The sequence below is a fragment of the Dipodomys ordii genome, unplaced genomic scaffold, assembly GCF_000151885.1.
Source record: "Dipodomys ordii isolate 6190 unplaced genomic scaffold, Dord_2.0 Scaffold23, whole genome shotgun sequence".
Taxonomy (NCBI): domain Eukaryota; kingdom Metazoa; phylum Chordata; class Mammalia; order Rodentia; family Heteromyidae; genus Dipodomys; species Dipodomys ordii.
In genome coordinates this window covers 6,364,525-6,377,247 of record NW_012267239.1, presented here as the reverse complement: position 1 = coordinate 6,377,247, position 12,723 = coordinate 6,364,525, and the positions used below count along the sequence as shown (strand labels likewise).

Sequence of the window (12,723 nt, the reverse complement as noted above, 5' to 3'; positions counted from 1 at the left end):
AGAGGTGGCGCTGTGGCTCAAGTGGTAGAGTGCTAGCCTTGAGCTGAAGAGCTGAGGGACAGCGCCCAGGCCCAGAGTTCAGGCCCCACGACTGGACCCCAAAAGCAAACAAACAAAAAACCCATCTCCTTCAGTTCATGTAGGATGACAGTGTAGTGGCAGGAAAACTCACCAAACCTTTTACCTTATGATCTATGGGTTACCCTATAAACTCAGTATGTTTTAAGTAGAAACAAGACTGAAACAGGAGTCTTTGATTCTCAACATATACACTTTCTCTTTCTACAGGTCTAAAAGATCTCCTTAAAATGAGAGAAGCGAGTCACTGCAGTGCTGATACCTCAGAGAGGACCTCAGAGAGGCTGCTTCTCCCATGACTACCCTGCGCAGAATGTATGCCAAAACCTAATTGTCCCTGGTTTGCAGTTCTCCTAAAAGATGACCATCCACACTCACCAAATTAGCTGCTACTACTCTTGTAGGAAAGCAGATGATTCATCATATTGAACAAGTCCAGTAGTAACTGTATCACTCCATAAGCTATGCTGAAGTGCAACATTCTGAGCAAATGTGCCAAGTCCTGACACTCTCCTCACTTCGAAGAGTTGCTAAAGAATTGTGTTCCTCCTCTGGGTTTATCAGAGTTATTCAACTCTCAAATAAAACTAAGAGGTATGCAAGAGGTAGTAATACAACTGCTTTTTAAAAAATACTTCATTGGCTTCTACTGGATCCTTCCAGGGAACCCATGTTCTTCCAGTGGTTATAGACAGGTAACTCTAAACACATACAGGAAGCTAGAAATGTGTGGAGATGTACATAGAAATATTCAGTGAAAGACTGTACAAAGTAGAATTCTTAGCTCTATTTTTCTTACATTATTTTCATTGTATTTAAACTAATCTGTGTAATTAAGTTATATGCAAGTAACTGAAGACGTTTTAAAATCTAGATACAGTTTTAAATATTGAGACAAATGTGCTGAACAGTTTTCAAAAAATGTGTGCAAAGTTGTAATGGCAGCCATATTGAGTGCATTCACTTTATGATTCTGTACATACTATTTATGTATTTTGTGTATTAACAATATACTTTGATCTAAAATTTAACAAAAATAAACTGAAATTAAAACTTAAAAATGTGTGCAGATATTAAGAAGGAATATGTAAATATTGAAAGGTCAAAAAAGGAATAAAGTAATTATTAATTAAAAAAAATTGTAAGACCTTATTCTCTTAAAAAAAAAAAAAGAGCTGGGCGCTGGTGGCTCACGCCTGTCATCCTAGCTCCTCAGGAGGCTGAGATCTGAGGATCCTGGTTCAAAGCCAGCCCAGGCAAGAAAGTCCGTGAGACTCTAATCTCCAATAAACCATTCAGAAAACCAGAAGTGGCGCTGTGACTCAAGTGGTAGAGCAAAAGCAGCTCAGGGACAGCGCCCAGGCCCAGAGTGTAAGCCCCATGACCACCACCACCACCACCAAAGAGCTAGGAGATGTTGTAGGATCTGGGACCCCCCTGGGTGTTCCGGGGCCCCTCTCGGGCTGGTGTGAACCATCAGCGAGCCTAAATCACAAATGCTCCAAGATCTGAAGACAAAAAAATGACCCAAACTAGCCATGGGGCTCTACGCCCATCACCTCCATTTGGAAGCTCAAGTTGGGATCTATTTTTCCCTAGCGTAGATTTCATGATGCCTCCATCAAGGCAGGTAGTGACACTGAAGAGGAAAGCTGAGCTGGGTCCTGGGAGAAGCTGGCTGGCAGTCATGCTCTGTGGGTGGCCAGCGGAGGATTCGAGCTCAGTGTAGCTCTGTGTGTGTGTGTGCGCGCGTGTGTGTGTGCGCGCGCGCGTGTGTGTGCGCATGCTGGTACCTGAACTCAGCGCTTCACATTCTCACTTGGCTTTCTTTTTTGCTCAAGCCTGGCACTCTACCACCTGAGCCACAGCATCACATTCAGCTTTTTGCTGGTTCACTGGACATAAGAGTCTCATTGACTTTTCCTGCCCTGGCTTATCTTCAAACCTCGATCCTCCAGATCTCAGCCTCCTGGGCACTGGGAAGTACAGCTGTGAGCCACTAAGTCCTATCAGATCAGCACAGCCCTAATGAGCCTTGACACCCAAATCTTGCCAGCACCTTCAATCGCCAGCAGGACTCTCTGCCTGCCCCCCATCCCCCTGCTCTGGGAGTCGGATATATTTAATAACATCCAACCAAGAAGAAAGCCCACTTTTTGGTTCTTGTTCACCAAGATCCAGGAGTCCCCAGACATGGAGGTGATGTCAAGGCAGAGCAGCAGCTACCTGTGTGCAGACATTCCCTCTGCCAGACTCCTAATGCCCTTACCCCTGTTGGGACCTTCCGTGGCCTCGGGGATCTGTGGGCCGGCTCCACACCCGGGGTCAATGCCCCACAAGGCTGTGCTTGGGAGACAAGGAGCCTCCTTTGGGTGTTTGCCATCAGACCGAGTTCCATACAGGCGCTCAGGGAAATAGCATTAGCAGACAGCGCTCCTTCCACTAATGACTGTACAAATGGAATCGTTTGCACCACACTGGCTTCCTGGAGGGCTCTGTCTTTGGCTCTGCTTGCTGTACCACATGCTAGGGCCTTATGCCACCAGCCCGGAGGGTACGCTTGTTCTGATTTATTTATGTCTGAGACAGATCCCAGGCCCAGGAAGCCAAGGGCATCATCATCACAGCGAAGATCTCAGAGAGTTCAGATTGCTGACAGTCAGCAGCCAAGGTGGGCGGGGTCAGGGGGTCAAAGGAGGGAGGAGCTGCAACTCCCTCCCCCCAGTGCTGTAGTGTGTGAACAATGCAAACTGGGAGCCAGAGAACTGGGTTCAAATCCCTGCTCTGTTCTTAAGATGCGTCAAGGCCTTGAGGGGGAAAAATCATGTAGCCAAGCCCAGGGCCGGTGACTCATGTCTGTAATCAATCCTAGCTACTCAGGAGGCTGAGATCTGAGGATTGTAGTTCAAAGCCAGCCTGGGCAGGAAAATCCATCAGATTCTTATCTCCAATAAGAATACTCAGAAAAAGCTGGAAGTGGAGCTGTTGCTCAAGTGGTAAAGCACTAGCCTTGAACACAGAGAGGCTCAGAGACAGTGCCCAGTCCCTGAGTTCAAGCCCCATGACTGACACAAATAATAACTAAGTAAATTATGCAGCTAATTATTTCCCGAAATTCCCCCAGGTACTCTGTCACCAGCAACCTGGAGTTGCCTGGATTTTGACCCAATTCCTTGGCCACTCATCTCAAGACTGGGCACTCTTCCCTACTCACCTCGCCACCTGTCAAGGCTTTCATGGTGAAATCACCCTCCTCTTCCTCCCGGGTGCCTCCCCCAGGGGTGTCCAGCCCAGCCATGTCTGTTCCCTGTGCCGTGTGAAATAGAGCCGTGTGGACCCGGGAGGGACCTCACCCATGACTCACGGCTGGATCACGTGGCTTTCTGCGTCTCCTGAAATCACCTTGCAGTGAGGTTCAGTTCCAGCATTGCTCCCGTGGGGCCCATGGGAACTGTTTTGTCCCCTGGTCAGCCCCCCTTCCCCCCCCAGGCCTAGTTCATGCTGGAGCCCACCGAGCACCATGGGTCAGTGGAAGGTCCAAGTCCTCGTTCTACATGCCCCGTTGTCAATTCCAGGTGTGCTTAGTCCCACCCTCCAGTCTTCCCATCTGCGCGGCCTCCACTCTCATCCCAGCCAAAATAACTATGGAATTGCCCTTTAACGTCTCCAGAGGGCATGTGCCCAGGCCTCGAGCCTTACACAGTGACAGTTCAGAACAACTGCGGTGGGCATGCAGAACCTCAGTCTCCACCTGCCGGAGGAAGGACCACAGTGTCCTCATGGATGCCAGGGGACGATGCTTTTCTCGGATACTACAGTGTCCCTCCCACAGTGCTGCTTCTCACACATCGGCGGGCGTTCTGAGGGGCACAGCAGCCCCCCTGACAACCTCAGTGGACTGCTCCCCTGCCACCAACTGGCCCGGCAACCTTCCAGCCCACCCACAGAGACATGCACAGAGCACTTTCATGGCAGAGCCCAGTGATCTGTGTGTGTGTGTGTGTGTGTGTGTGTGTGTGTGTATGAGAGAGAGAGATATGAGAGAGAGAGAGAAGAGAGAGAGAGAGAGCTTAAGAGAATGTCCAGATTCTCCAGAACACTAACCACAGAGAAATCTGGCCAATGTCTGGCTCACAACACACCCCGCAAAAATCTCGTTATCTGCCTCTGCCACATCCAGAGCCCTGCTCAGTGGCGACAGCTTTCTCTCCGACGTCCCCAGTACTTCGAGGCCCTCCCTTCAGATGCTCAGAGGGTCCCCATCGAACCACCTAAATATGGGCACAAAGGGAGCTGGTTTTGAAGAGGATGAATGTACCATCAAGTTGAAAACCCATCACACTGACAGACAGACAGAAGCCCACTCTGTGGATCTGCTCCAGCCTGGATTTCACTACCTCTGCCCTCCTCCAGCCAGGCCCAAACCCAGATGGCCAGGGGAAGCTAGCTGGAGAAAACAATGTCTTGGCAAGCTGGTAATATTCGCAATTGTATCGACCACAAAGTATGCATGTGGCTTCAAAAACACAGGCTCTGAAACACTGGATACATCATCAAGGAATGAATTATTTTGGCAGTACTGAGATTTGAGCTCAAGGCCTTTACCACATAAACTATGCCCCAAGCCCCTTTTGCTTTAGTCTGTTTTCCAAATAGGTTCTTGAACTTGCATCCTGGCTGCCCTGGAATGGAGATTTTCCTACCTCCACTTCCCGAGTAGCTCGATTACAGGCTTGCACCCGGATGCCTGTCCTTGAATCTTCTATGAACAAAGAAATTTGCATAGAAGAGACTTTTCTTGACCCATAGACCAGCGTTCACTTTCTGCCAAACCTATTCTGTGTGGGTAGAATTATGTTCTAGAAGGAATCCATGGGGTCTAGCTTTATTATTTCAAGTGTGCTTCAAGGACCTGCAGTCTGCCCTTACCTGAGGGCACTGCAGAAATACAGCTCAGAGGGATGGACAGAGCCAGTCCACATGGTAACCGGCCTCCTGGGGGGGGGGTCTCAGGTGCACTGGAGTTGGGGAAGCCTGAGGTTGGGTATGGGTCTCTGTTCTTGCCCAGGGACTGACAGCAGCCTCCAGAGAGTTCTGCCCTCCACTAAGCCTCCCGCTTCTCAGCAGTCTGAAGGTCACCTGGAACTAGCCTGTGACCTGTAGCAGGTTGGCTTGAATTCATTAAGTCTCATGCAAATGGGGATAATTTCCAGTGGCAACTACCTGCCTGGCTCCAGAGAAAGCACACAAAATCAGCCTCCCAGCGCCTGGAGTCAGGGCCCGGCACGCCATAGTGACGAACTATGCCTGGACACTACCTCCCACAGAAGGGGACCATGGCAGGAGAGGGGCTGGCCCTGACCTCTCCATCTGCCTCCTCCTCGGAATGAGGGCGTGAGGGAGAGTTAGGCCTGAGGGATAAAAAATGGTGGACTTAACACGCAGCAGACAAGCGGCCCAGCAGGCTGCTTCTTCCCATCATGCCCTGGGTTCCCCTAATAACCCTGGATACCCACTCAGGTGCTGCTGCTTCCCATCATGCGCTGGGGTACCCACTCAACCAATGGAAAGTCAGCCAGTACGAAGCCCAGGGAGGGACTACGGGAGGTGGGGCGCTGCACACAGCCAGGCAGAGCCGTGGAGGGCGCAGGGCGGACACGGGGGGGGGGCGCTGCAGATGCAGGAGCGGGGCCGACTCACGTACACCTGCGGGCCGACTCCCGGGCCAGCTGCAGCCGGTAGACGGACAGACGGTTGGCGCCGCCGCACACGCTGCCCGGCTCGCCCTTGCAGCCCATGTCGCACTCCGCCTCGCTCACGTTTGCTGCCTGGATCTTGTGGCCGCAGTAGCACTCAGCGCCAAACTCCAGCCCAGCATACAGGTAGCCCCTGGGGGAGGAGGCTGTCAGGCAGGGAAGCGGGCGCCATGCAGAGGGGCCGGGGAGGGGGGGCAGACCAGGGACACCCACCCAACGTGGAGGCCAGGCCCACAGGGGCCTCCAGGAGATAGGAGAGGCTGGAACAGGGCCCTGGGACACACAGGGACAGGCATGCCAGGAGAGCTGGGGGGGGAAGAGGAGACCCCCAGGGGGCCGGGGGGCCAATGAGTCTGATGTATTGCACAGGTCTGCCACACAGACACACCTGTCCTCATTCGCTGACACCTGATACTCCTCCACCACACATCTGTTTACCTATCTCTCTCTCCTGTTGCTTTTTCACACACACACACACACACACACACACACACACACACACACACACCCTCTTGCTCCGTGGTGCTGCGTCTGGGAGACATTCACCTCTGCAGAGCCCGCCCCTCCTTTCCATGCACCAACCCCGTGAGGTCTCTGCGTCCCCCAGAGCAGCTGGGGGTGAGGGAAGGAGGCAGGGAGTCTCATGAGCTCTTTGCAAGACGGCAACGCCGCGCCCACATCCCTGCCATGTGAACAAATTCCTTCCCCTAAAAACCGATGAGCCGCTGCAGGCCCCGCGCGGGGCTCAACGACTTCTTCCCTGGAATCCTTTCCTAAAAAGGCCGTGCGGCGCTCGGCCCATCGGCAACCAGTGACATGGGCGGGCACCAGGCTGGGGCTCGGAAAAGACATCGTCTGCTCCCTCACCCCAGGTGACCCCCAGAGCTGGCATGGCCCCGCAGAGGGCCCCCTGCCAAACAGCCCCATGGGGAAGGCACCCACGGGGACTGTTACCACTTCTCCAGGGGTCCCAGCCTGACTCACCTCCCCACACCCCGGGGCCATGGCCTTGCCCCAGGCACCTTTAGCAGGACCCACTTTTTCCAAAGCAAGAGCAGTCCGGCCACTCTCCCTGGGAGGAGGGCTGGGTGGAAGGGAGGGGTGGGAAGAGGAGAGCATTCTGTCACAAGCCGCTCTGAGCCAGGGGAAGAGCAAGGACTTCAGGAAAGCTGCTAGCCAGGAGGCTGCATTTCTAAAATGCTTCCCCCGGGATTCCCCGTCCCTCCTTGCGAAGGCAGAGACCTCCTAGCTGGGCACCTAGCTCATGCACAAATCTGGATGTCTGCACACACTCCTGCACACAAGGCCCCCGTTCCTTGCAGACCCTAGTGTATCTGTGTGAGGTCACACATACACCACCAGCTCACTCCTGGCCTGGTTCCAGGCCACCGCCCAACACAATCTCCAGAAGCTGGACAGTCCTGCTCGTTCACACGCACGCGCACGCGCACGCACATCCTCCTCTCCTTACATCCCGGCACTCACCCGCCCGCACTCCCTCCCACCACAGGCTGCGGTGAGGGGGGCCCGAGGGGATAGGTGGCCTGTCGGGGGTCCTACCGTTCTGCACAGTTGTCCTGGCAACGGAAGACAGTCATCTTCTTGTAGTCAAAAAAGGACACACCTCGCAGGGCCCGGCTCTGGGTGTCATCCAGGTAGCAGCCCATGTACTTGGCTTTGGGAAGAGGAAACAAAGACGTTAGGGGAGGAAGGTGACAGGTACCCCCCACCCCCGGCTCTGTGGTCTGTTGAGCTGCAGCACCGACACATGCACCTTGGATACAAGGTTGATGCTTCTGCACCCAGCAGGGCCGGTCTCGGTCTCAGTGGCTGTCACCCTTAGGGATGACAGGCAGGTGAGTTACTGGGAGGCCTTGTCTTCCTGAAAGTGGCCATGAAAATGCCGGACCAGTGATCTGTGTAAATGCTCTGACCACAGCATCCTGTATATACCAGGCCGGAAACACAGTTAAGTGGAAACCAGCCATTCACAGTGCTGTTTTAAGTACGGCACGGTGCTGTTTGAAGTACTTCACCGTGTGTCATCAACGTGATGATTTCCACCCAAAGCACAATTTCAAGTTGAGACCACAACCACTCCGCAATACACCACAGATTTAGTTTCTCCAAGCCGTGAATGTTTTCTTGGATCTCATGGGAAATGTGATACCTTATAACGCGACTCCATAGTTCTACAAAGTCTCTTCTTATTCCAAAAAAATTATGAAGATGTAGAGAGATATGTGCTTTTTTTGGAGGGGGGGTGCTGGTACCAAGGTTTGAACTTCGGGCCTCTCACTTGGCTCAGCTTGCTTACTCACAGCTGGTGCTCTACCATGTGAACCATGCCTACAGACCAGCTTTTTGCTGGTTAAATTGGAGATAGAGTCTCTTCTTGGACATTTCTGCCCAGGCTGGTTCTGAACTTTGATCCTCCAGGTCTCAGCCTCTCGAGTAGCTAGGATTATTTACAGGAGAGAGCTACCCGTGAACATGCCATATGAGCTCTGTGTAATCTAATAGAATGGGGCTCTGCCTCTCTGTGCTCGGGTTTTCGTGTATGTGACGAGGTGGGGTTGAACCAGCTCTCTGTCTAGACTGCTCTGCAGACTATGGTAAGCTAAAGTGGACAGTACTCAGAGCTGTGCCTGCCCCATACGGGCCACACAACGCATCTGTCTTGTGTAATCGTCACTCCTGTCGCCTGCAGAGTATGTGTTGTCTGCAAGGGGAAACTGAAGCCCTGAGAGCCACAGGGATCGGTCCAGGACTGCACAGCCAGCAGAATGCAGAGCTGAGATTTGAAGTTTGCGCTGACTGCTCAGGGCGCACTCTGAGTGAGGTCAAGGCAAGACATCAACACATTAAACACACAGAGATCCAGACCTGCTGCCCAGGTGAGCCGGAGAACCTGAGGGCAGCTCCTCCCCCCCTCCCCCCACCCCCGGCCCAAGACAGACGCTGACTTTTCTACATCGTCATCCTGGACGGCCCTGGACAGCTGTGGAGCAAGCCAGACATAGTTAGCATCAGGTCAGGGGCAAGTCTTGCTTTTATTACTGCTAATACATTGTGTTTGTCATGGATGGGCTGCATTTGTGCGTTCTCAGGAACACTGCCGGATCCCAGGGCTGCTGCTAAAAGCCTCGAGGGCTGGGGCTGCTCTTTGGGGTGCCCATTTCCTCTCTCTTTGCATTGTATAGAATGCATAAGCTTGCTGGGCTGCAGGGGGCCGCGGGGAGAGGGCAACTAGCACGGCATACCCAGCGGCTCACAGGCTCCTTCAAATGTCACAATTCAATAGTCCCTGCGTCGTGTCTGTTTCTCCCAATGGTTATCCGTGTACTCCGGGGTAAGTGCTTTCTCTCGGAGTTTCAGTTTTACCCTCTGTGAAATGGGACAAGGAAGGCCTTGCCTTTATGGAGTCACGATTACTAGATGAGACCGCAAGTCACTGATAGCATGGATGACGCCATAAGCACTGCCCAATATTGATCAGCTACTACTGCTAGCCGCAGCAATGGCTACGTGCTGTGAACCAGATGTGGTAAGCATTTTACACGTATCATTTCGCTTTAAAATATGAAAATCAACCCGATGCCTGTAAACCCGAGCTCCTCGGGAGGCTTGAGAGCGAAGGATCACAGTTCAAAGGCAGCCCAGGCGGAAACGTCTGTGAGACTCTTATCTCCAATGAACCAGCAAAAAAAAAAAAAAGCCAGAAGTGGAGGGAGAGCGCTAACCTTGAGAAAAAAAAAAAAGGCCAAGGGACAGCACCCAGGCACTGACTTTAAGCCTCAGGATCAGCACACACACACACACACACACACACACACAAATTATCAGCAGCAGGTGGCGGTCTACAGTGGTCCTCCATTGTCGGGGGGCGGGGGCGGGGATTGGTTAGAGGACAGCCTGCAAATACACAACTGGGAAGATGCTCAAGTGCTCCCTGTGATGGTGCCGGGCGATCACCCAGAGGACTCCCCCGTGCCGTGCAAGGACCCTGTACACAGCAGTTACAGTGTCTTGCAGGCTCAGCATAGAGACCATTCCCCCCCACCCCCGAATCCTCTCTACTTGTGTTGGGTTGAACTTCAGGGTGTGGAACCTTCCGGGCAGAAAGCCAAAGAGAAGGCCATTGCTGCCGCTGCTGCCTGAGAAACGGCGCTCTCCAGGGGATCTTAGAAGAGCACAGGCAATCTCTTGTGTGAGTCCAAGGGCCAAGGCCCGGAGCACTGCGGAGTGCTTGCTCAGAGCTGGGGGGGGGGGTCGTGCCGTGGGGGTGGGCAAGGCTGGCCCTGGGAGGTCGGTCCTCCCCACAGACCGGATGTCCTTCACTCATTCACTCCCCATCCACTCAGCCATGGGTGCCAGGCGCCATCTTTGTGCCAGAGCTGTCCTTGGTGCTGAAGAAACATGGCCGAACCTACTGAAGCTGCAGTGTAACAGGACACACACACACACACACACACACACACACGCATGATGCGTTCAGATGGTGACAAATCCTGCACAGAAAAGAAATCTGGGGAATGGGGCTGTGACCAAGGAAGAGGTGGGCTGAGTTGGGACACCCAGGGAAGCGTCTGTGGGAAGAAGAGGGGATCCATGCAAGGACGTGGGGAGGAGAGCAACACCTGTGGTGTCAGATATCCAGAGGCAGGAGCCAGCTGAGCATGGACCACGGGGTGAAGTGGGTGAGCGGGTGTGCACATGTGCACACACCACACCCATGAGGCCAGGAGCATGGCTGTGGGACAGAAGTCGGGTCCGTCCCAAATATAACAAGGAGCGTATGTGAAGGCCCAGAGTTGTGAGCACTTTGGAGCTTTTGAAAGAGTAGCTCGAGCTTGGCATGGCCAGGGTGGAGCTGGACGGCGAGTGAAGGTAGACACCATCCTTCCCTCCCCCCCCCGGCACTGTCCCTCCCCTCTTCCCTGTACCCCGCAGGCAGCCCCCAGCCCCGTGATAGCTTCACCCCACCCCCCGCTGCTCTGGGCAGGGCCCAGGCCCTGGTGCTCTACTGACCAGGCGGCCCCGGCCTCTCAGGACCGCCTGGGTGGGAAGCCATCATTAGCTCCATCTTACAGATTTCAAAACTGAGGCAGGAGAAGAGGAAGCCATTTGCCTGGTCCTCATGGTTGGCTGGGGGCAGACATGGAATAGTAACCCACATCCTTAATCTCCTCTGTCCCTCACCCCGCCTTCCGTGGACCCTGGGTTCTGGGAGGCTCTTGAGGGGTCTCTAGATGGTTCCCAGGTCCACAGGTGTGGGGAGGGCATGTGCTCCCTGGGATGGATTCCCTCTCAGGTCTGACAGGCATGGCAGAGAGGCCATGGCAGGCAGAGAGGCCTTTTCTCTGTCTCCCAACCCATCCTGCCCGGGATTCTAGACATTTCCATCCATGATCCAGTCATGGACTACAGGGAACCCTGGCTTCTTCCCAGCAGGCTGGTCAGCTGGACAGGTGCCCAGGATCTGAGTTAAACTACCTATCCCTGCAGGCCTTGATTTCCACCTCTGTGAACCGGGCACAGGATCCTGCGTGTCTTGTCCAAGCCTGTGAAACTTAGTGACAGCCCTTCTTGATCATAAGAGGCTGAGAACAATCCACGGCCTAGGCCCACACCTGTGCTGTCCCCCGTAGGACCTGCACTGAAAGCTCTCCTCACAAGACCTGGGGCTCAGGGAACCCTCTGTTTCCCCAGCAACTCAGGAGCAGAGAACGGTGGCAACTGAAGCCCTGCAGAGATGCTCACAGCACAACCCCGCGCAGCCAGGGCCGGGCGTGCGGGCTGTCACGTGAGTTAGGAAACGGAGGAAAAAAAACCCAAAAAAGGCTGCAGAGGATATGGGATCAAGCTTGGGATTGCATCATAGGCCTGGAGTTCAGACCCCAAGGTTCTGTGTGACAAGCCGTGTGGCCTGTCTGGACTTGACTTGTCTCCTCGGCGGGGCGCTACACAGGCAGCGGTCTCTGCAGCGCAGCTGGCTCCTGTTTGGCGCTGCGGGGCACAGCTGTTCATTCTGTATCGCTGCCACTGCCCTGCGTTCCCCCTCCACCTGGCTCTTACCTCGCTCTTCCTCCTTCTCCCGGACCACTCTTCCCTTGAGGGCCCGGCTCCAGGCACCGCCGTAGTCGCCCAGCTTGGCTCTCTCGTTGGCGTCCTTGCTCTTGAACGGGGGTCCGTACCTGCGGGCGATGCTCGAAGCGTCGCCCACATCCCGAAAACCTCTGGCCAGATGCAAGTCCCCCAAGAAGGGCAGTTCGGCAGCGCCCTCCCCCGGGCCCCCCGCCGCGGGGCTGGGCTGGCTCTGTGAGACTGCGGCAGGCTGGCCCCCGAAACCAGAGTGCAGGAAAACGAGGCTCCCGGCTGTCAGGTAGAGAGCCAGGAAGGTGAAGAAGCGCACGGGTTTCCGGCGGAAGTACCGCTGGAATTTGAACCAGAGCTTGGCCATAGCAGGGTCATTCCGGAATGGCTGGTGGGCTGGCGAGAGGACAGAGGGGTTTCCCAAACTGCCCTTCCAGATGGAGCCCCTGCAAGGTTTTGAGTCTGAATTCCTCTACAGAGGGAATCGTCAGGACCAGAGGAAGAAGACAGGTCCAGGGCTGGGCTGAGGACAGAGCTCACCAGCCTCTCAGGTTGAGCTGAAATTCGGGGGGGTTGGGGTGGGGTGCTGGGAAAGGAAGCACAAAGCAAGTAGGTCCATTTCCCTTACATCTTGTTCTTGGCCTCTGAGTTCCCAGAGAACCCTGATGTTTGCAATTGGTAAAGAGTTCCGGGGTCTCCCTCCAGGCAGCCACAAAGTCACTCTAAACCCTTTCCCAGCTCCTCAGGCCTGTGAGATTCGTTCTCAGAGGACCCCGATGCTTGTCTCTTCTAC

At 54.3% G+C, this 12,723-nt stretch overlaps 1 protein-coding gene across 1 annotated transcript in view; it reads right to left on the bottom strand.

Annotated features, from left to right (window-relative positions):
* Wscd2 (WSC domain containing 2) overlaps positions 1-12,346 on the bottom strand; it is a 28,136-nt gene extending 15,790 nt beyond the window's left edge. The window contains exons 1-3 of the mRNA XM_013014283.1: positions 11,913-12,346; positions 7,395-7,509; positions 5,783-5,967 (exon numbers count right to left, since the gene is read on the bottom strand). Of these exons, the coding sequence (XP_012869737.1) occupies positions 5,783-5,967; positions 7,395-7,509; positions 11,913-12,297 (685 nt within the window). The 5' untranslated portion in view covers positions 12,298-12,346. The remainder of the gene's footprint in view (positions 1-5,782; positions 5,968-7,394; positions 7,510-11,912) is intronic.
* Between the last annotated feature and the right edge of the window lie 377 nt (positions 12,347-12,723).